This window comes from Bubalus bubalis, chromosome 18 (genome assembly GCF_019923935.1).
Source record: "Bubalus bubalis isolate 160015118507 breed Murrah chromosome 18, NDDB_SH_1, whole genome shotgun sequence".
NCBI classification, from domain to species: Eukaryota; Metazoa; Chordata; class Mammalia; order Artiodactyla; family Bovidae; genus Bubalus; species Bubalus bubalis.
In genome coordinates this window covers 48,061,545-48,085,481 of record NC_059174.1, presented here as the reverse complement: position 1 = coordinate 48,085,481, position 23,937 = coordinate 48,061,545, and the positions used below count along the sequence as shown (strand labels likewise).

General features: G+C 51.3%; 1 protein-coding gene across 5 annotated transcripts in view; it reads right to left on the bottom strand.

Annotated features, from left to right (window-relative positions):
- The window catches only part of ACTN4 (actinin alpha 4), a 74,182-nt gene extending 50,506 nt beyond the window's left edge, over positions 1-23,676 (bottom strand). For 2 of the 5 annotated variants that reach the window (XM_025269076.2, XM_006068698.3), the window contains exon 1: positions 23,414-23,676. In XM_025269076.2, coding sequence (XP_025124861.1) covers positions 23,414-23,575 — 162 coding nt within the window. In that variant the 5' untranslated portion in view covers positions 23,576-23,676. The remainder of the gene's footprint in view (positions 1-23,413) is intronic. The other 3 variants (XM_006068695.3, XM_006068697.3, XM_006068696.3) reach the window with 2 other exon arrangements.
- Between the last annotated feature and the right edge of the window lie 261 nt (positions 23,677-23,937).

Here is a 23,937-nt window from a genome sequence, read left to right as displayed (position 1 = left end):
CCACCCCAACCCCCAAACCATCACTCCTGGTGGGACTCCAGACCCCACAGGAAGAGACCTCGCGAAGACTCCGTCCTGACTGCCCACCCCAGGAGACAGAGTCTAAGCAGAAGAGCTGCCATCTCTGTACCTCGGCAAACATGCCCCACCCCGTCGCTTTACTGAATCCTGACCCTGAGGTCAACACATCACTGGCTCCATTCTGTAGATGAGGAAACTGGAGCGACCTTGCCCAGGGTCCAGTGGGCAGTAAGTACAGCACCAGGGTCAGCATCTGAGCCTTACTGTGGCTCCATGGCCTGTGTTTATGAGACGCCATGTCTACAGGGCAGGGGTGCCGGGGAGCACACGTGGGCCCAGCTTTGGCCTCTCCATGCACCGCAGGAGTCCCTGCGTCCTGGCCTTGCTCTCTCCCTGCTGTGAGGCCTCTTGATTGAGTGATGAAGAGCTGGGTCCATCCAGCTGACCTTTTATCACCAAACCCTCTGGTGGCAGCTGCAACCTCTGCCCAGCACCTCATCAGCCAAAGTGCGCCCGACAGCAGGGTGGACTTGAGCCCTCGAGGGCTGGGGGCCTCGCTGTCGGCCAGAAGGAACGCGGCTGGAGGCGTTCACAAAAGATCCTCCTCTCTTAAGAGGTATTTCTGGGCTTATTAAAAAGCAACAAAGTGGAGAAGGCGACACACAAGCCAGGCTGGCTGTACCCTCACCCTGTGCTTTTCAGGCCACGATTAATTCTTTGGCTGGTTTCAGACCTTCGGTTTCAAAGATATCTAGTTTGTGCTTGTCTGGAAAGGAATGTAGCTGGGCACCTCCCACCAGCAACACAGAAAACAACTCCTCCTGCCATCACCTGTTCTCTGAGGCCAGGCCATATATAGGCAGACGGAACCCGGAAGGTTTGGCTGGGGTGCTACATCAACTCCCCAGCTCTGAGCCACCATTCAGACAAGTTTCGCCAGACATGTGGGTCAGACGAATGCTTGGCTCCCACCCAAGACGCCACGGTCAAGGTGAAACGCACAGCTCTGGGCTACTGAAGCTGGGACGTCACCAACCTTGTCCTGCATCCTGCACGACCCACGTCGTAGGCGACTTGATGCCCTTGCCTGCCTCAAGTCCAGGGATCACCAGGAGCCCCTGATTCATATCACCAGGAGCGTAAAGTCACAGAGAGGAGAGAACCAATCCCTCAGCCCTGACAGGGGAGAAATCACCTCGAAGGAGAAGGGTACGGTTTGATTCCTGGTTCTGTCGTATATCGGCTGAATGACCCTGGGCAAATCACATAACCTCTCTGAACCCCAGTCTCCTCATCCATAAGGTGGGATAAAAACAGGCTGCTGCAAAGTTTTGTTTTGGCTGTGAGGCACAGCTGGCAGGATCTTAGTTCCCCGACCAAGGATCAAACCTATGCCCTTGGCAGTGAAAGCACAGAGTCCTAACCACTGGACCGCCAGGCAATTCCCAAGGACTCTATTTTAAAGTGCTATGTGCTTTATGAGCTGTCGCACGATTTGTCCCAGCATCAAAAAAGAACACGCTTGCTTCCATGGCGTTCCACTTGACTGGGAGCCCCAGGAGGGCAGGGGTGGTTCTGTTTTATTTTTACGCAGCTATATAACGCAGTGCCCCAAACGGTGACTTGTTTAGTCCCCTATGGACTGTAGCCTGCCAGGTCCCTCGGTCCATGGGATTTCCCAGGCAAGAATACTGGAGTGGGATGCCACTTTCTTCTCCAGGGGATCTTCCTGACCCAGGGATCGAACAGGTGGATTCTTTACCACCAAGCGCCACCTGGGAAGCCTTGGGACCCCATGGACTGTAGCCAAAACAGTGGCTGTGGTGAAGGAAATTTTTGTGCAACCAATGCTTTTTCGTTCATTTAGAAGAAAACCCAAGATCCTCACTGGAGGCATGTTCTGGTGGCTGTCACCTTTCTGTGAGGCTCTCACCTCACACCACCCTCCCCGCTGGGCCCCACTGCCCTGGTCTCCTTCTCTCTCCTCCCACGCTTCTCAGGTCCTCCTGCCCCGGACACTCTTCTCCCAGGGTGGCTCCTGCCCAATGCACGGCACGCTCCTAAAGGGCTCTGCTCTTTTCCTTCAAAACAAGGATCACCATTTGGAACACTGTACGTTTGGCATTTTTATTGTTTTGCTGCTGTTTAATGCCTATCTTCCCCATTGGACAGGAGCTCCACGAGGACAGAAAGGACTATCTCGCTCACCTCTCTTCACCCAGTACCTTGTTTATGGCACAAGCTGGAGAGATGCTCAGTAAAGGCTGCAAGGGTGGACGACGCCACCTCCTTCATCAATCGTGCTGGGATCGATTACTTAAAACTGGCGTTGAGAGCTTCTCTTCCTTATCTGCTTGACCTCCCTTCCCCTCCATAATTCATCTCCTTCTTCCTGCATTCATTCCAAATCCACCAAAAAAGATACACATCAAAGAAACCAAACAGAGCCTCATGTAAAAAACACCCCTGGGTGGCCTGTATGGCTGGCAGTGAAGCCCACTGATGAGAACCCCTACCGACTTGCTCTCTATCCTAAAGCACCTTGGGCTGCCGACCAGTGGAAAGCTGGAAACTTTTTCAGCTCAGGCCCTGAGGTATGGCAAGAGCCCACTGGAATAACATGGCAGACCAGCCGAGGTGATAAGGTCTTCTCCACCCAGTCGTGTTCCTGGGTGGGAAGCCCGTATCCTTGAAGAGAGAGAGAATTTCCATCCACCGGACAGGCAGGGAGCAATGCAAAGCATTACAACCATTTTTCCTCCAGCTATTTCGAGGCACACAAATAACATCTAAGGACTCAAGGCCAGCTTGAGAAAACAATCGAGCCAGGAAGTACTCAGACCGGAGAGGAGGTAACGGAGCCCAAAAAAGTTAAAGTTGAGGGCAATGCCTTTATGGGGAGTTTCCTGGCCTTTCCCAGCCAGACAGATGCAAAGCTTTCCCAAATGCAAACCTTGATAAGGATCTTTTCTTCTGTGGGGCCATTAATCCAATAAACAGGGGACATAATTAGAGCTTAGGGAAAAAACTGCATGAATTTTCCAGGGATAAGTGTCAATTTTTTTTTTTTAAGTTAGATTTATTATTGCACACCTATGTCCCATTTTTCTGAAATCCGTCAACTCTCTCATCAGTGACTAGTGCTGTGTTCTGGCTTTTCTGTCTACACAGATCTTAGAATTGATCTCTTTCACAAAACCCAGGCTGCCAAGACCTTCCAGAAGTCAAATTTAGCTGAACAATTCTAAATGAGTATTTCTGTACGACTGCCACTAGGCTGCAAAGTTTGAACTGGCAGTTAATTCTGAAGGTTGGCACTGTTCACCAGGTCATTGTGTGTGAGAATAGCTGCCTTTGTATGAACGTTGTTTGGAGCCTTCTAAAACAAAAACAAATGAAAAACAAAAAACAACTTTCCACTATTTTTGTTCACAGAAATGTGGAGCCAGATCCTAAAAATCCGTATATGGTGAGAGGAATTTTGAGGAGCCGATCCTTTTATCTACAGTAGTGGGGAAAAGAGTCCAGAGAGGGGAAACCAGACAGGGCAAGCCTCTTTTTTAACCACCATTCATTTCAACCACCTTTTATCAGGGCTGTCACCACCAAGGAGCAAAAGAAAATGGATTTTCTCCTTCCCAGTAAGAGGATTAGCAGCGGCAATCCAGTTGAGAGGAAAGAAGGAACTAAAGGAGAGAGAGGAAAACGAGGCCGCGCAGACGTTCGAGGTCAGAGGTCACAAATCCCTAGCTCTGGGGGCCCGTTTCATATGGCCTCCAGGTTTGGGGGGTCATGTTTTAAACTGAATGAATTGCCCTGTAAAACTCCGGATTTCCAAACTTCTGGAAAATGAAGTTCCAGGCCCACAATCAGCGGAAGCTGAGTAGTGGCAGCCCTGGTCCCCACCCAAGCTCCTTCACTGGTTTTTGTCACCTGCCCTTCGATAACCCAGACAGCAGTCTCTCCGCTCCAGAAGAAAACCAGGAGCACTCACATCCCGCCCCCCGCCGCCCCCAATGGCCCAAAAGACAGGGCCACCCACCCAGAGGGACACCCTACATGACCCAACAGAGCCAGTCCCGTCCTGCCCCTCAAAAAGGACAACAGCAAAGCTGCCCTGACTCCGCTCCCAGCCTCCTCCGACCACCCCCCTCAAGTCCCGGCATCTTCTATGCACCACAAACAGCCTGAAACTCCGGGTGGGGTAGAGGGTGTGGAAACCCCACATTTCCTGGGAGATCTAGGACACACGCTTTCCAGGCCCCAAATGATGGGGATGGGAGGCTGAGATGGGTGACACGCAAGAGAAAGGTAAGGTCAGGAAGACTTTAGGAACGCCAGACACACTGGCTCCGAGGGGCCCTGGAGGAACGATCCCCTTCAGCTGCCAACACTTTCCAGTTGGTGCAAAGAGCGAACAGCTATTTCCACAAAAGATCAGGAAAGCACTGAAGTTTTCCATATACGTTGGAGATTTTTTGGCTGGGCTGCACTTATTACCTCTCCCTCCTCCTCTCAACTCCTGCTTCGAGACACCTAACGACCAAGGGAGCCAGCAACCCAAAAGAGGATTTTCACCACAGTGTCCCCAAAGGACAAAATCCAGGGGCTCCGCCCATGCAGTGTCAACCTGCCCTTCGAAAAGCAAGCAGTGCTAACCTCACCAGCTTCCTGAGGCCACAGCGGGCTCAGCTTCCTGGCAGTTACCACAAGAACATGGCTCTAAGCGCACAAGTCAGCTCCGGAATGGAGCTGTAGCTCGAGCCATCCAAAGGCAACCATCTCCCCAGGCACTGGTGTGGTCGGCCACCAGCCCCATCACCAGCTTCTCCCCAGCTGCCTCATACATATCCTCCATCTGGGCAAAAGCAGCAGGCCTGCAGCTTCCAGACCTGGCCCCTATCCACCCACTTTGGACCGGACTAGGCCACTGAAGCTTTTCCCACATAGATGTTCTAGAAACGCCACTACTAGGGGAATGCCTGCCAACTCTGGTTTCCTTGGCCAGCAGGGGCCTCCTTCTTGCCTAGATCTGTTTTGGCCGTTTCTAGCAATGTGTCCCACGTCAGGACAGTTCCAGGAAAAGCAGGATCCCAAGGTGACTCCTCAGCCCTGGGAAACTTACAAAACCACACACCAAGAACCAGACATTCAGGACTCAGCTGGTAGTGGGTTTCTAAGGGAGGCAGCCGGAACACCTGAGCTCCAAGACACGTAGGGTTTGTTGGGAAGATCCTTTCTGAACCCAAGGAGGCAATGTCAGCGGGCCTATAGACTGCAAACTCATTCTACCTATGGTCCACCTTCCCGTCCACAATGGAACTGCTATGAGGCTGGGAATTAGGCTGGTTTTCTTTCCTGCTGTATCTCTAAACCTAACCCTGTGAGTGTCTGGGTAAATGTTAGTTGAGTGAGGAGGAAAAAAAAAAGAACACTAAGCGATTACAGGATGTGAACCACAGGAAACTTACCGCTATCTTATTCAATCCTCAAACTTCCTTCTAAAGCTGTTAGGATGTTTTTGAAGGAGGGGAGGGTGCGGGGTGGGGGTGGGGGCCACTCTGAACTGTATCCTGATCCTGCATTAGCATTTCAGAGGTTTTAGCCAGAGACTGAACTGGGCAAAGCATGAAAAGGGACACAGCATTACAACCCCGTCTGAGTACATCACCCCCTGGGTTATTTGAAATTCTAAGGAACAGGCACCTCAAAAGACATAACCCTCCTTAGCCCAGGCCTAGATCTCCTGATGACTGCCTTGTGCCATATAAATAGTAAGCCGGCTGGTATATTTTGCATTAACGTCTTCACGCAGGACTGGTTCGAGTTTATTTTTGTTGCTTTCATTTGAAGACTCTGTTTATGCCTCTCTGTTAGACTTCCGGCCAGCAGAAAAAAATGACAAGATGCAAAGCTTTGTCCTTTTTTCATAGATGCTCCAGACACTTCCTGGAGGTACATGGGAAGGTTAGCGGCTCATAGATGCCCACTTGCTGGCATTGGGTGGTTTTCCGAAATGGTTTTTGTGGCAGAAGCAGATATGGTAATCTAGTCCCGTGGCTCCATTTCCACACTCAGCGATGGAGACTCTTCTCCTGAGAAAAGCAGTAGCAAGCATTTACCTGGTGTCTAACTTCCTGCCTTGTGGGCCACAAATCCCAGAGTGTAACAGCCAATTACCCAAGAAAGCACAGAACGAGGAATGGCTCAGAAAAGGCTGTCTCTGAAAAAGCAACAGCATTTTGAGGAGCAAACATAGTAACAGAGAATTTTCTTAAATTTGGAAAAATAAGAAAGTTGAACCTAGCTAAGAATATTCCAAAGACCTCCCCCCACCTGTGATTTCTCTCCCACCCAGATTTTCAGTTGACTTGCCTCTTCTAGACAACACACACACAAACAGACTTTCTAATCTCACCAGCCCTCCTCCCCAAGGCCAGGCTTGGTGGTGACAGCTTCGAACAATGACATCACCCAGGTCTGCCTCCTTGGCAGGGTCACCAATATTGTTTGCAGTGAATTTCCTGTAAAGGCTCTTTCGGCAGGAAACTAGTCCTGTGCCTTGAGTCCTCCGCCTGTTCTAAGCCATCCTGTCAATTCGAAACAAAGGCTTTTTTGTGTTTTTTTCCTTTAATAAAAAAAAAATAATAATAAAATAGAACCTCCCTGCACTTTTAATGAGCACCTTAATTACAGCAAAAGAATTAGATGTATTTACGGATGACCTCATGCCTGCTGATAATTAGCCATTTGAAAGGCCTGGCACATCCTTAGGCCTGGTTCCTTCTTCATCCCCTCCCTGAAGCGTTCAGGTTAATTACTAAGCTTGACCTTCCCAAACAAGCAGGTCTGGCTCAGCCGGCCCCCCTCCCCGGGGCTCCCCCACGGAGAGGGGTTTGTCCCTCCTTCCACGGAGAAAAGGGAGAATAGAAAGGGTTGGTGTGCCCCGGGATAATGATGTAGGAGGGGTGACAGGTTTCGGGGGAGGGGGACCACTCTAAGCGTCGACAAGTTTTCATTAACGCCAGGGCTAATTTAACTCTGGCACGGTGGAGGGGAAGAAAACTGCTCATCTCAGAGGCAGAAAGGGTTAGGATCTGCAGAGTCCCAGTTGCAAAGGAGGAGAGGTATCTCCAAGCACACGTGTTGTCCCAGCCCCACCCCAGGCGTGCGAGTCCCAACTGGAGGTGCAGCTGATGTTACTTTCCTCTCACTTCAGCGTGTGAGCTGGGTGTCAACCACCCGATTTGGAAAGAGCAAACCAGGTGGCCCTCCCGCAGGGTCCCGCCTGTGGCCGGCAATGGGCAGCTCTTGAAAACGGGCCCCACTCCCGCCTCCCACCAGTGGGTTGTCGCTCCCGTTGTAACATTTTCCAAATTTGCTGCGGGCCTGCGCCCTGTTAGGCGAGAGGCTGGGAGGCGGACATTCTCCTCATTCTTTTTCCTTATTAGGTTGTGGATTTGATTGCTTTTGGGGGGGATAGGGGCTAAGTTGAGGAATGGCATCAGGAAGTGACCTCGGGAAGGGGAGGGGGGTGGCAGGAGGCAGGCGGAAAAGAGGATGGAGCTGGCCGTGAGAAGTGCTTGGGGGAAGGAGGCGGTAGCACTCCTCTAAGCCCTCTAGAACAGGCGTCCCCAACCTCTGGGATCTGATGCCTGATGATCTGAGGTGGAGTTGACGTATTAATAATAATAATAGAAATAGAGTGCGCAATAAATGTAACGTGTTTGAATCATCCCAAAACCATCCTCCCTCCCCGGTCTGTGGAAAAACTGTCTTCCAAGAAACCGGTCCTTGGGGTCCAAAAGGTTGGGGACCGCTGCTCTAGAAGGCCCAGCATTCTGGACCAGCAGCTGAGCAAGGCTCCCGTCTGACTGCACTTCGGGGCGGTTATTTTGGGGCTTATCAGTGGGAGGCCATTCTTCTTTCCACTTGATCACCAGTTGAAAGAAGGTGGCCTGACTGGCTGGAGGCTGTTTCTAACTTGAGTTGATAAGGATTTTTTTTTTTTTTTTTGCTTTGTGGGGAAGGGGACAGGGAAAGAAGAGGACCTGATAGACAGCCCCTAGGCTGACCCTAAACTTAGTAACAAGCTGACTTACAAAAAAAAGCCCTGCCAGCCCTGCCTGTGGCTCAAGCAGACACAAAACTGTTTAGGGCTGGCAACTCAGAAACACAGAGCGACATCCCGGGTAACGAGGCCCAGATGGACACAGAGGCTGGGGACAGGGCTTCGTCATGTCACTTGCGTCTCGCATTCCAGTTGCCCCTTGACAGTGGATGCTGCTTTGAAGTCCCTGGCTGGGTTCAGGGTTCAGAGCTCCCTAGGGGAGGGCTTTAGGAAAGGGGATACATTACATTTTGGTTTTCCAATGAGCTGCACATTTCAGCAGACCCTTCCAACTCCTTTGAAGAGGAGAGGCCAGCAGCAGACCCCACCTGGATGTAGGATGGTGAGCTGCCGAAAGAATTCTGAGAAGCTACATGAATTAGGACTGACAAGGTGCCAGGCACTGTGCCAAGTGCTTCAGACACACTCTTTCTCTTATTCAATCTTAGAATCATCCTGTGAGGTAGGATGGTGGCCCTTTTCAAAGGAGGACACAGGCTTAAGCCAGCCCACAGCCACGCAACCAGTAGGTGGAGGAGTCGGGTACTGAGCCCAGTTCTATCCCCCTCTGAAGGCTCTGCTCTGACCCTCTTCCCACCCCACACCTCTCACTGCCTCCTGCTTCTGTCGCCAGAAGCGCCCTCGCACAGGAGCAGCAGTGCTCTCGACACCCCCTCCCGGGTTGCAGCTGCTGGAGACAGGAGACAGCCTGGATCCCAGTGACATCTGAGCTGCCTCCTGGCGTCTGGTGGGCGGGCTGGGTGCTATCGGCTCACCCACCCACCAGCTCACCCACTAGCTGAGCGGGCATCTCTTTCCAGAGCCTGGGTTCCTGCAACAAACTTTCTGTTCCTGAATATTCTGCAACATCCCCCCCTCCCCGAAACCTCTCCCCAAGTGTGGGTAGAGCAATGTAGATTCCCCACTACAAATGAATGAGCCCCTATTCTCTCCAGGAAGGAAGTCCACCTCCCTCCCCTCTTCTGCATTTGAAAAGCGGGGAAAGAGACACCTCTTAAGGACTAAGACAGACTCCTCCTGGAAACCATAAGGAAACAGGAACTGGCCATGCTAACAGCCTGCAGCTCTGACAGCAGAAGCAGTGCTTCAGGGCCCAGGCTACAGAGACTGGCTCATGACAGGTGACACTTGCCACCCTCACTGACCCCACCAAATCCTTCCATGGCAAACCTCCTGATCCCGAGCGAGATCGGAGACATGGTGGCCAGGTTCTACTGGAGGATTTCAGCCACGATATGCATGAGCTGCGCTGTCATGGCTCTCAAGCATCATCTGAAGGGAGGAAAAAGCCCAACCTGAAACCACACACATAGTCTAAGAAAGAGGCCTGGGCCAGCTACCCCAACCTTATCTCACAGTAAGGCCAGCGTGCCACTCGAATATGTCAATTTTGGGAAAGCAAATGAAGGGCACTTCAGTATTTGAGTCACACATTTGGCCCAAGAGCATCTGAACGAGGAGAGTTTGTTGGTTTTCCTTTTTTTTTTTTTAAACACACTTGAGTGTTTCCTGGGATGGGAACTCTTACTTTGCACAAGACAGTTGAAGGCATTTATTTAAAGAAAAGAATAGCACCTGGAAGCTGAGCTGGCAGGCAAGAATAAACTCTCGAGGCAGAACACTTGGAGGCTACCCTCATGCCAGCAATAGTGTGTTTACTGTGGTGTGCCAAGCCAGCCAGCCAGCAGGACTCGACCCCATTCATTTCCGTGATCAGCACAGAACCGCTGTTCCCCACTTTGAGTGTCATCTGGACTAGAAGGCAGTGCCGAGCATCACCTACCCAGAGGTAAGGAACAAGGCCTGAAGAAACCCTGGGACAGAAGAGGTCAGGAGAAGGGGATGTTCCTCTGCTCCTCTTTCCTGAAGCCTGTGCTTATTCAGAAGGGACCGTCAGCAAGCTGAAAGCACATGCCTCAAAAGGAGTAGTCAGAGCTGAAGCCCCCTGGGGAGAAGGGTCTGGCCTGCCCCCTAGATCCCTGAAAGCCACAGGACCTGTTGAGTGGATAGGGACTCAGAAGCTGGGGTCCTGCAAGGCAGAGGTTGGCATGGATGGCTGAGACATACTGAACATGGTGCCTTGCCTCGAATGGGAAACTCCCCAAAGAGACGGCTCAGTGAGGGGAGGAACTGGTGGGACTGCTCACAAGAGGCAGCTAAGGAAGGCTGTTCCAACTGCACACGAGGGATGGGATCCCCTAATGCCTGCCCCCAGACGCCTGCCCGCCACCACACTCACCTCCTTTATGAAGGCTTCCATGACTGACCCCACCTGCCCTTATTCACCCTTCTCCTCTCCCAGGACACAGCTAGAGTGCTGTGGGCTTGTCTGTGGGCTGCTTGGTGTCCTCCTGAGGTCTCATGTGGCTCCGCTCTCGCCCCAGCTACCCTGCCAGCTCCTTGAGAGCACAGGCCGGGTCTCCGGTTTCTCTCATACCCCCAAAGGCTCGGCGCAGAGCTCTGCTCTGCACAGGGGCCCAGCGAAGGCTGTTGAGGGCCCTGGCGGTCATGTTTCTACCTGAGCGCCGGACTCCAGGGCCCTTGAAGCCCCAACTCATGTTACACAAGATGCTGGTTGGCTATCGAAAGCAGACCTGCTTCAGTCAGCGGCCCCTAACACTGCTACCTGAGTGAAGGCATTCAAGAGACCTTCCAAGTCTCTACTGCATGGTGGAAAGAGACAGCCTCCTCCCTCAGAAAGCCCTTTCTATCTGTGGGGACAGCTTGGAGCAGGTTTACCTCAACATAAACGCGTAAGAAGCCACCCACCCATCGTGGAAACTTACAGCCGTCTCCCAATCACGGGGTATGAGTTCAATATAACTGGACCCATTTTCCACTTGCCGTAGACTTTCTTCCCACTCTGAATCAGTTTTATAAGGGGGAAATTTTATTTTTATATTTAAGGGGATAAGGATAAAAACACACACCTTTATCTCCCCTCCTATACGGCTACTTAAAAGATTTAACAGGTTCACATGGATGTGCTGCCAGGAAAACGGAAACCTCGCCGTCTTCTTTCCAGCAGAAGCAGCAGGGCTGGCCGGGCCATCGCAGGCCACCTTCATATTCACTTGCTCCTTTAAATTCTGTCAGAAGGGATGGTTTTTGCTGCTGGATTGCAGCTAGGGCAGGGCAGAGAGAACTCCAGCCCAAGCTCACCTGATGGATACCGCATGATCCCTGAACTTAGCTTCCTGCCTGGCGCCGTGTGTATGGAGTCAGGAGTGTCCATGGCTAGCCCCGAATGCTGTCAGCGTTCCTCCCTTGCTGAGTCAAAACCACACAACTAGTCTGACAAGATGCACCTTCTGACAGGGGAGCCACGGGCCAAATGCAAACTACGGGGTTCCTGGACCGGCCTCCAACGGGGGACAGAAAGCTGGACGCCTGAGAATGAATCAGCCTGCAAGTCCGCCCCTCTGAACTAGAGGCGTCCTAGCTACAGCCCCACCTGACCAGAGGAGCCGACGGTGAAATACTGAGTAAACGAAAGAGGTTTACAGCGAAACGGGGGTGCCTAGAAGAGCCAGTTTAAAAAAAAAAAAAAAAATTGGGCTTCCTGGCTTCCCACTTCAAAGAGGGAGACACAACATTTTTACCAAAGATACCTCGTGAATCCAGCGGCCTCTTGATGAGCCAGAAGGGAGCTGGAATTTGATGGTGGGGAAAGAAGTTAAGCTCTCTGAGAAAGACACGACTAAGCCATATGAGAACACAGTGCCATAAAACTCCAGATTCAAAAGTTACCAACGCTTTAATCAAACACAGGTGTCTACTGGAGCAGTGATCATGGAGATAATTGAAGCCTTTGTTTGGTTTAATGTTCTGTGGTCTGGGGTTCCCACTTTAGAAGTCAGGTCTGGTTTGGCCTGTCTAGGGGGCCTGAGGGGAAACCGTGGGCAGGGCCAGAAGTCTGGAAGCGTGAGGCTCCTGCCCTACTGGGGTCTAAGGAAGACTGCACTGGCAGACCCTGGGCCCCATCACCACTTCCAACAAAGCTCCGAGACAGCTGGCTCTGCCCACCTTCTCTATCGTACATGCCCTGCTCTGACCATCCTGAATTTTCTGTTGCTCAGGGCCGCCATGCTTCCCTTCCCTCTGCTTGGAACAGCCGTCCCCCAGTGCTCTCCTGGCTCCCTTTTTCTCATCTCCCGTGACTGTTGCTGTTCAGCTGCTAAGTCGTGTCCGATTCTTTTGTGACCCCACGGACTGTAGCCCGCCAGGCTCCTCTGTCCATGGGAATTTCCAGGCAAGACCACTGGAGTGGGTTGCGATTTCCTTCTCCAGGGGATCTTCCCAACCCAGGGACTGAACCCATGTCTTCTGCGTCTCTTGCACTGGCTGGTAGATTCTTTACCACTGAGCCACCTTTCTCATCCCTTCAGCTCAGCTGCTCAGTCGTGTCCAACTCTTTGCGACCCCATCTCATCCCTTAGGGAACAGCTAAACTGTCAAGTCTTCAGAGATCTTCCTCTCGATCCGAAGTACCAGCATTGCCCTTCTCCCCTGACCGACCTCTCCCCAGGCTATTCCCAATCACCAGACTGTAGTGTAGTGTAGACATGGCTTGAAAGCCAGACCCCCTGGGTTCAAATCCTAGCTCTGTCACTTGGGCAAGTGGCTTCAACTTCAAAGGATTCGTTTCCACACTTGTCCTGTAGAGGTGACAATACCTATCTCACAGGATTACATGAGTCAATCCACATAAAGCTCTTAGAATAGTGCCAAGCTGAGTCCTAACTAGCTGCTATTATTATTATTAAATTCATAGGGCATAATCCCATCTGAAATTACCTTGTTTTATTCACGTGCTTGCTGTCTCCCCACCAGCCTGTGAGAGGATCAGGAACATAAAGAAATGAGTTGGGAGATGGTTTTTGTTTGGTCATCTGATTTCTTTGGTGGCCAGGGGCCAATCCCAAAGTGGGGAACCAAGCTCCCCGAAGACCCTCAACTGCCCACACTGTGACGTAACTGAACCCACGAGGCCTGAACTGCAACTCACAAGTCTCATGTTTAAACAATGCTTGGAATGTTCGATAGGAATATAGACTTATTTTTAGGCAAGAAAGTTGTCTCCTAGGCTGACCCGGTGGCCCTGGAGCAGGCCGTATTTGGCAAGGCCGGCTCTGTGGCTGTTTATAAAGAGGCCCAGAACTTTCTCAAGTCTAAGGTAGCTGTGAAGAGAACTCAATGCACTGTGAGTCGCGAGTCTTGTATTTTTATGGTCAAAGCTGGTTCCCTTTGAATCTCTGGGGTGTTTCCGTACGGCGGGTAGGAGCCCAGTGCCACTCCCTGACCTTCCACGGCTCTGGGCCATGATCCATCAATCAACTGTTCTTGAAATGGTTCACTGCTCCAGCGGACTGAATTCTCTTCCATGGGTTGTCCCTGAGTCACTGAGTCAGTGAAAGTTACAAAAGGAAAGGGAAAACTTGCTTCCCAAAATGGTTAAGAAGCTTCCCCCGGGCCCAACTGGTCTAGGTATTTCCTCTCACTCCACCAGTACACTCGGTGCTGGGTGACTACAGGCCTAACATCTTGGAAAAACACATCTTGATACAGACCTTTCTAGACCTTTCTGTTTTACAGAAAGTCATATCCTACCAGACTTGGCCGCGTAGCTCCAGTGATCCTTCCTCCTCCTCCCGCCCCCAACCCCACACAGGAAAAACTGCCTGACGATCCCGGTGATGTTTACCGGCTGGATACCTTCCAGGGCTGGTTAGCAGACAGCCTGTAAGAGGGTTGATTCATCAGACTGCCCTTGAACTAGCCTGGCAAGCTGGCTGCTTCCAGACATTTTGAATTTTGAAATGGAGTTTATACTTCATAGGCCAGAACTGGAAGATCATACCAGCCTGTAAAATTTCTTTTAAAATCTGACTCTTCCCCACATAATCCATGCCAGCAACAGCCCAAGAGGCATTTAATATTTCCATCAGACACAAAGGTTTAATGTAAAGATACCCATTTCCTTAAAGAAAAGAGAGCGGGGGAAAGAGGTGGGAGTAACGGGGGAGAAAAAGGTTTATTTACTGGCAGAGTTGGAGGAGGAAGGATGTGGCTTGTTTAAAAAAAAAAAAAATGTTATCATGGGATGAACTGTGCTTGGGATTTGCTGGAAACTTTAGAGTTCTTTTTAAATTTGTCAGTGTTTGCGAAAGCAGGCAAAAGATGCAGGCACATTTTGCCCTGCTGTTAAGAAGTCACATAGCTGAGATTCCAACTCTAAATGCCTAGAGAAAAAGCACTCGCCTCAGCCACAAAGCCAACAGCGGCTTTCACGTGTACTCTCCTCTCTCTCTTACAAATACACACACTCCTCATCGATAAAACAGACTGGGCTGACCCGTGCCCCAGAGAACAGAGGTCCCCCGACCCAGCACGGCCACCACATATGTGGACACTTTCCTGGAGGCCGGCTGGCAGCACCACGTTTCTACCCAAGAGCCCACATTCGTCCACCGGCGCTGGCTCCAGTACACAGGCACATCTCTCAAGTACTAAGCAGTTTGGTTTCCACGATGTTATCAACTAAAGACCTTTCACACACACCTTGACCGAGACGATCAAAGCACACCGACGTGTTGATGGTTGCACACGGGCATATTGAGGGTGCCCACCATACCGAGGGCGCATACCGCAGCCGGTGACGCTGACTGAAGCGCCAGCTTCCAGCACTGCCCGCGGTGCTTGGTAAAGGGAGGCCTGTTTTTTCAATAACACCAGCTGGAGACCCACAGACTCTTGGTGTGACACCCCCTCAGGCAACCTCCCAGGATGGCTCTGGTTGCTCACTTTCAGGCTTCCTCCTGTGGTGTTTCCCCTAACTTCGAACTAGCCTTCTCTGCCACCAAAATGAAATGTGTATGGGAAAAAAAAAAAAAAGAAGAAATGCATTTATTTGACTTCCTGCCATGCCCCCATCCTGGATGGCTGTTAATTAAGACATTCTTGGAGCTGGAATCAGAGACTTTACTGGTCAGGAGGTAAGATATGGAAACTCTTCATCTTGGGCTCTTTGGAGGTTAAAAGACCAAATGCGTTCCCATCACACATGGGGAACAAGAAGGAATGCGTATGGCCTGCCTTCCGCGCTGCCTCCCATCCACCTAGACTGCGGCTTCCACCCACTCTCACCAGCCCTCAGGGAGGGGGGAAAAGATGAAAAGAAAAACCCACTAGAAAGCCAGTAACATACATCACTCAGCCCCACACCTTTTGCGGAGGGGGGAAACTTTAAAAAGCATAAAACAAACCACAATGTCTTCTTTATTCCTGCCCAAAGCTGAAGACACAAATGCTATTGTATTGCTGGTGTTCCAGCATCCCATTCAATCGTTTCAACACCATCGACGATATTTCCCGAGATGACTTCACTTGTGTTCTGTGGAGCAGAATCTGCCACTTACAGTAACTTCTACCCATGTCCAGAGTTCCACTCGGAGACAGAGAATCTGTTCTGTTCTCTTAGTTGGAAGCAGAACATTGAAATCAGCCTTTCTTAATGCGGCAGGAGGGCACTGCTTTCCTTTCCGAATTGAGGATGCAAATACCCAGATGGGGCAGCAGGGTGGTTCACACTTAGAAGAGCAGCCAAACTTCAAGTGTGTTTGTGTAAGGAAGCTGGAGCCTTAAAAAGAGAAAGCAGGGCTTCCCTGGTGACTCCGTGGTAAAGAATCTGCCTGCCAATGCAGGAGACACGGGTTCGATCCCTGGTCCAGGAAGATCCAACTTGACACGGAGTAACTACGCCTATGGGTGTGCCCCAACTATTGAGCTTGTGCTCTAGAGCCCGGGAGCGGCAACTACTGAAGCCCGTGCTCCCCAACAAGAGAAGCCACTGCGATGAGAAGCCTGCATGCCGCAACTAGAGAGCGGCCCTTGCTTCCGCAACTAGAGCAAAGTCCACGCGGCAACAAGGGCCTGGTGCAGCCAAAAATAAATGAATAAATAAAATTTAAAAAAGAAAAAGCAATATGAAGAACAAGGGATAAACCCACAATTCTTTTATTTAGAATGTGCCCCCACTTAAAAAAAAAAACCAAAAAACAAGAAACCATAATATTTGAATGCAGAGAAAAACCCACTGCCACTCAGTGCTGAGAGACGTGTTCATGGGTAGTGCGGTGGGAGGCCGGGCAGGCAGGACAGGCGGCATGTTCCTGGCTGAGTCACTCTGCCCTGCCACTCTCGGAATGTTGCCAGGGTCAAGTGAGATAACGTTTTTTCCACACATGGCAAGCACACCATGGGAGATTTTAAGAGTTATCCACGCTCTCCACTGAAACTTGAATGACTTCGAGAAGGTTTCTCCCTTTGATTCTCTTGTCTACCTTCTGAACACATCAAAGAGAAAGCCTCTGCTTGGTTCTCTGGGTCTCTAACACCTCCCTGACACCTGCCAATCTTCTTCTGACAAAGGAGCAGGCCTCAGGCCTAGACCCTGCAGCTGGCTAGAACTTCACAGCATTGTTGTCTTTCCAGCCTGTTTATTTGTGCAGTTTCCTTCTATTTATGGCCAGGGAAGCTGGGGTTTCCACTGGCAACACTCATATAAATTTCCCCTTTAAAACTTAAGTTTAAAAAGGCAAAATTGACTTAGAAGAATATTATTAAGTATATAAAAGCAAACGCGGGCCATGGAAAAAATCCCAAATGACTGAAGTTTAGCAAGTACGGAGCCAAGCATGATGCAGGGATGAGGAGGGCCGCTCTGGCTGGAGAACCACTGTGCCTTCTTGGAAACACAGGATGGTCCTCACTCCTGGGGAAGCTGGGGCTAATCCCATCCCAGGAAGGCAGGAGCCAGTACAGAAACAGGTGGCAAACAGCAAATCCCAAGTTAAAGCTCAATTCACTTGCTTTTCGAGACTACTTCAGTAAATTACATCTAAGGAAAAAAAGGCCACTGGCCTCTTCTGGAAACTGCTGCTCAGACTAAAGAGATGGCAACCAAGTTACACCAACCGGCTTTCAAAGACTTTAACGCGGACATTCCAAGCTACTGCATCTGTTGTTTACGAGGGAAAGGGGAGGGGGAAGGACATGAATGAACAACACAACCGAAAAAGGCACAACACCAAGACAAACGTCCCTGGGGTTTTTATAAGCCCAGAGAGACTGCTACTTGGACAAAACTTCTGATACGAGGACATGTTTGCCAGTTAAATGTATGCAGAGTTTTCCCTTTTCTGGAGGAGGCGGATCCTTCTCCTCCCAACCGGTGGGTTAATTTTTCCTCCCAATAAGATCACTCTTTAAACAGAGGCTGGACTTTTTAAATGATTTCTGTTTTTGCTTGACTCACTGAACCTTATACTTCCTGATACCTGGGTTACTAACTAAAATGTAACTCATAAACCTTTCTGAAGAAAAGCAAGTGTTACTTGTGCCACTTGCAGACACTTTATAACAAATTCTGGCGTCTAGACGGGCAACACTGTAAAACTAAGTTTCCTTATAATTGCGCTGGAGGTTTTGATGTTTGGAAGTTGAACTTCATCCTGAAGGAGACTGATTTGGAGTTCTCAAACTACCGGGGACATAAAGGTCTTTCAAACCTCCCTGGATGACAGGATCTGTATCAATTCAAGTGGAAGCTTCCGCCACCTTTTAGTAGGTCAGTGTTTCAGTTACCGCTGCCATTGAATTACCAACTTGCTCTCACTCACCTCCTATTTCCATGAAAAAAGACGGGGGTGGGGGGCAGGGAGGAAGACTTAAAGTAACATGAGTGCTTTTGTTATTCTGTACAATAAATACATAAAATAAAAGCCACTGAAGGGAAGTGACCAGACAGATGAAAACAGGGACATCACTAAGTTAAGGAAATAAGGATAAAGCTGGGAAAACCATTGATCTAGAACATTCCGAATGCCAGAGGAGATAAACATGCTGATTAATTCAGCCATTCAGAAAATTTGAATGAGCAAGTGACACTACAGCAAACAGCTGTTCCTTAATTATCTTTGCCCTTTCCCTCTCCTTCTCCCCCACAAAATAAAAGGGAATCCTTTAAAAAAAAAAAAAAAGAACAACCCTAAGTCTGGTCAAAGGCTTGTACAATTCCCGGCACATTATAAATCAATATGTCGAAAGCCAGAAGTGTTCATCTCAACCGTCTCAGAAATTCCCTGAGTCTTCCCAAATCGGTGCCTTTCTGGCTTCATTCTCTCTGCTGTCATCTGCTAGACCCGCGCTGCCAGCTAACTGTACTACTCACTCACTTAACTCTGTAAAAGGGGGCTGTCTGGCCAAACTCAGCCGTGACTGGAGTGTATGTTTAAACAGTAGAACTCCCCACACCAGAACTTGAGCCTGGAATCCAGCCTTGTCCCTGATCCTCTGACATCCGATTCAGAGGACATTTTGTGGGGCTGTCGTTGTTGAGACTGTCGTGTGTGCTCAGTTGTGTCTGACTCTGCGACCCCATGGACTACAGCCAGCCGGACTCCCCTGTCCATGGAATTTTCTAGGCAAGAGAACTTGAGTGGGTTGCCATTTCCTACTCCAGAGGATCTTCCGGACCCAGCAATCAAACCCACGTCCCTGGCATCTCCTGCACTGGCAGGCGGATTCTTTACCAACGGTGCCACCGAGGAAGCCCTTTGGGGGTGCAAACCTACATTTTCACTGACCTCCTGGACTGCATCTCAGGAGTTAGACAGCACCAGCCGCACCTGGATGTTAAAACCCCATCCTCATTTCCAGGGTTCTTTTCCTCCAATACTTCTCACCAAACTTTTCCCATGAGGCAGCCTGCTCGAGGCCAGGCCGTCAGCTGCCATTAAATGGAACTATTTAGCACCAGTTCCAACGGCATGGTGAGTCAGCTCCCCACTGCCAAAGGAGCCTCCTGGCTGGACTCAGGGAGGGTGCTTCAAAAGGCAGAAGGCAATCCTGCCCATGCCCCAGAGCGCAGAGATTGAAACGAATTAGATGAAGCAGTAGGCGCCACTCCATGGCACCAACTGGATTGCAGCCCTCGGCTGAATGGCTGCGAGTGGCTACAAGGGGCACTGCGCTGCGGCCAACCTCCCTCACCTCACCTCTGAGGCAGGCATCAGGAAAGCCCTGTTTCTTGCTCTTTTCTTTAATTTTCACTGGAGTACGGCTGCTTTACGACGTTGTGTTAGTTTCTACTGCACAGAAAAATGAATCATTTTGTAAAGCGACTCTCTTTTGGACTTCCTTCCCATTCAGGCCACCACAGTGCATGAAGCAGTTCCCTGTGCTGTGCAGTAAGTTCCCATTAGTCATCTATTTTCTACATCGCACCAACAGTGTATGTGTCAAGCCCAATCCCCCAACTCCTCCCACCCCTTCCCCCCTTGGTATCCATACATTAGTTCCCTTCGTCTGTGTCTCTATTTCTGAGAAAAGCCCTGTTCTTAAAACCTGGGGCAGCGGGGAGTGACCGAGGACAGAAGCTAGCAGCTGAGTACCTTTCCCTACCCCTCTCCCAGGAAGGCAAACAATACCTGCCCCCCTTCTCACATAGGGGTGTGTGTGTGTGTGTGTGTGTGTGTGTGTTAGTCGTTCAGTCGTGTCCGACTCGTTGCGACCCCATGGACTGTAGCCTGCCAAGTTCCTCTGTCCATGGAATTTTCCAGGCAAGAATACTGGAGTGGGTTGCTATTTCCTTCTCCACCTCACATAGGTACAGTCTTTAATTCTAGATGACAACTGAGTCTGGGTGCTTTTTTTTTTTTTTTTTTTTTTGGTTTTGGTTTTCAGTAAGTAACTTATTCCATTTTTAAAAACTGCTAAGGATCTGCTAGTCTCAGCCAGTTTCTAAGAGGCAAGCAATTAAGAGTAATGGAACAAAATAACAGATGGCTACTTTGAGGTCTCTATCATCAGCCTAAAAGGAAAAAAAAGAAAGAAAAACAACCCTACTTGGAGAAAAACAAGACACCATCAGAACGTTCAAATAATTAACTCAAATCCAATAGAGCCCAAGCCAAAGGTCAGGGTCTAAACACTGAGGCCTTGTGAGCAGTCAGGGATGTTTCCACGACCACGCCAACTTAGCAAAGGAGGCAGTTCCTCTCGCTGTGATGAGAACTTCGGGAGTGGCTACCAAGTGCCCTCACCTGTCCAGCAGAGCAAGGGTGGCAAGGCTACTCAAGCCTCTTTCAGAAACTGGGAGAGGGAGCTCTGGCCCAGAGCTATAATTGCTCAAGAATTTGCTCAAAGACCAGAACAGTCCTTCCCCCCACACCCCTGGAGAAAACATGTAGAGCCTTCCCAGATCAGAACTGTTGCATAACCTACTTATCAGGTAATGCCTTGGTTACAAGGGTCCCCAGAAGGGCTTCAGGTAGATGTGAGAACCATTGGGAACCACAGGCACCCTCTGCCTTGGGCCAAGCCTTGCTTAATTCCTAGAAGAATTCAATTGCCACGCGCTTTAAGGGGACTACAGCTGTCCTGGACACAGCCTTTTAGAGCGGGAGAGTACGCACAGCACACTCACAGGACCGCCACCCTCTCTGTGGTCCGTGGCTCAGCCCTAGAGGGGCAAGAAGGGCAATCCGTCACTTGCCAAAGTGGCAATGCTTGACGGGAAAACCCAGTCTGGGGGGGGATGGGGATGGGGGTCCTCTTAAGGAAGAAAACAGCACAGACTCGCTTTATATATTCCTTTCCATTACTCCTCCCATTTCAGAGAAGATGCCCGCCCCAAAACAGGTAGGCGCACAGCAGTGACATGATATTCCCCCCAAAGTACAGTTGCGTGTAAATATTTGCTACAGTTGTATAAAGTCGGACACGCTAGGATCTGGCCCGTCTTGAGAATCTAAAACAGCTGGTCTGAGAGGGGCTGTGAGCCACCCTTTCCTTCCACCGTGCCTGGTCCCTGAGGACGGGATGGGGGGATGACACAACCGCAGCCAGGCCTGGGGATGCCGATGAGTCCTGGTTCCTGCTCCGGCCTGAAGGGTGCCCTGGCCTCACCCAGCGGGCAAGGGAGACTATAACCACGGAGGAGCACACACCCTGACTCCCAGAAGGGAGTGGAAGCAAGCAGAGGGAGTCACTGTGGGAGGGGTAGGAGTCAGCAAGGGACAGGGAGGGAAGGTCCCTACTCCCCACCACCTGAGTCAAGAGACTCCACAGCTCATTCTCCCCCAGCACCGGGAGCTGGAGAAGGAGCCCAGGTTTTCTCAAAGAAACGACCCCATGGACCCCGCCTTGTTCCCTTCCCAACTTCCCAGGTCTCTGAGCAACTCTTAACCTTTTTCAACCCGGCATTGCCTCTGGCAGTAAATTATTGTTGAGACTGGAGGCTAGGTCTCTCCCCTCAAAAAGAATTTTTATGTCAGATTATCTCAACCTGCCCACCCGGAGGTAGGTGGGGCAACAGATAAGGACATCACCACAGAGCTGCCACCCCCCCACCCCCAACTACGGATGAGGAAATTCAAGCAGAGGTTGGTAATTTACCCCACGGTTAAGCCAGGCCCCACCCCAGGCTGCCTGGCACAGCTGTTCCTTTCACCCTTTCCCCGCCAGCCTGGGCTGCCTGCACGGAACCCCCAAAAGCAACAGCTCACACCCTCAAGAGGCTTCCAGCCACACTCAAACCCCTTGCTACTCTCCCAACACCATACACATCCACCCTTGTAGAATCACAGAAGGGACTCCCTCGACCCCTCCTCATTCCACAGATGACAGAACCACACTGAGATCAAGGGTCTTGCCCAAGGCCATGGAACTGGTAATGAATCCGGCAAGAAAATTCAGGTGTGAAGAACCTACCACATGCCTCTAATAGTAAGTACCTCCCACCCTCTTCACACACTTTGAAATAGCCCCCTCCCAAGACACACACCCACCTCAACATCTTCCTTTCTTTAGCTCTTCCTGCGCACGCTAAACCCTCTCTTCTAGCAGCTTGGAGCTCCCTGCTCTCTACCACCTTGGATTATGTGCACACACATACACCTATACACATACACAGATACACACAGACACACACCCCACCCTCTCTGCACCTCCCACTCCTTTTGATCTCCCTTTCCCCACTGTGAGCCCCCCAAATTGCCTCCACACCCCAACGTGCCACCTGAACACAGACCCTGCTTTAGAACGAGCTCCTCATCACCACCCCCAAAAGACAATTCTTCTGGACACTCTCAGCCCCTCCTCCCCAAACAACTTGTTCTCCCTTCACAACACATAAACACACTCTCCAGTCCTGGGACGGCACCTCCAGAAGCCCTCACCCCCAAATTTCTCTCTCGGTCTATCCATCACACACTCCCTTTCTAATGAGACTTTCATTACTCCGCACACCTCCCTCCCACCATCCGCCATTCCGACCGTTCTCTCCCGCCCTTCTCACCTCGTTCAGGCTACCTTTGCCTCCGGCAACGCCAACCCTTTGCTGAGCTTTGTCTACGTTCCATCAATTCTTCAGAACCCCTCCTCAGAATACTCCAAATTCTCTTTATCCCCCTTCGGCCTCTCATCAAGGAGGCCTTGGCCTCACCAATACCTCTTCTATCTCCCAATCTTCTCCTCTTCCCTGTAGGATAGGGCACCCCTGATAATATCTCGCCCCTTCAAAACCTCTTATTCACAGCTCCCTGACTTCTCCCACCAGTGCCAGAGTCCAGACCTCCTTAGCAGCCTCCCCATCCTCACCCACCAAGCCCTGGGTCCCTTCACACCCACTTCCAGAATCCTCATCCCCTTTAGAATGAAAGGGGCTTCATCCCTGGGGGTCCCATAATTCCAACCCTCTTCAGAGGATTCTGTAATCCAAATAACGCCCTCCATACTCCAGCTCCTCCTCGGACTCCCCTGATGCCAATTCTATCCTGACCCACACATTCCAGACTCCCCCTTTTCCCTCTGACCATCTCCAGTCCATCCTGACCCTTCCATCCCGCCTCAGACCTAATTCCGTTCTTGAGTCTCCTCCAATCATCTCGCCGATTTCCCCTCATTCCCAGGCCAGACGCTCCAATTCCTGCCTCGGGCTCCTTGATTCCTAGTCTTAGATTTCCATATCCCCTACTCAGCCGCCAATTATTTTTTCAGACTCCCAATTCCCCGCTCAAGTTCTGCAACTCCTTTCCAGGACTCCAAACCCCTTCCCAGACCCGCCGATTCCTTCTCAGGACGCCCAGTTCTCACCATAGACCCTCCGATCCCGTCTCAGGGTCTCCGAGCCCCTTCCCGGCCTCCAGCCTCCCTCGGAAGCCCCCCTCCTCCAGCCCGTCCGGCCCAAGGGCCGCGCACCTTGCGCTGCTGCTTCTCCCAGGCCGGGTCCAACAGCAGGTCCCGGTCCCAGTCGTCCTCCTGGGCCATGTAGTCTCCCATGGTACCCCCGCCGCCAGCGCCATTGCTCCCGCTGCTGGGGCCGTACTGGTACGACTGGTTCGCCGCGTGGTAGTCCACCATTCCGCCGCCTCTCCCGAGCCCGTCCGCTCCAGCCTCTGCTCCCGCCCCTCTGCCCGAGCCGCTGCCGCCGCCGCCGCCGCTTCAGCTGCTTCAAGCCCGCCCTCCGCCGGCGCCTGCGCACTGTCCGCCGCGCCTGCGCACCGCGCCGCCGCCGCCGCCGCCCTCCCGCGCGCGCGCCTCCTAACCCAAAAGACCCTGAGACTCCGCCTCGGGGCGTTCGGAGCCTGCGCAGAGCGCGCTTCCCCGCCGCCCTTCAGCTCGTGGACGAGCCGCGCCCCCTGTTCCCGCGTGAGCGCGCCCGGCCTCTGCGTGTGGGCGGGGCCAGATCGCGGATGATTCGTAAGGCGGGTCTCGCAGTCCAA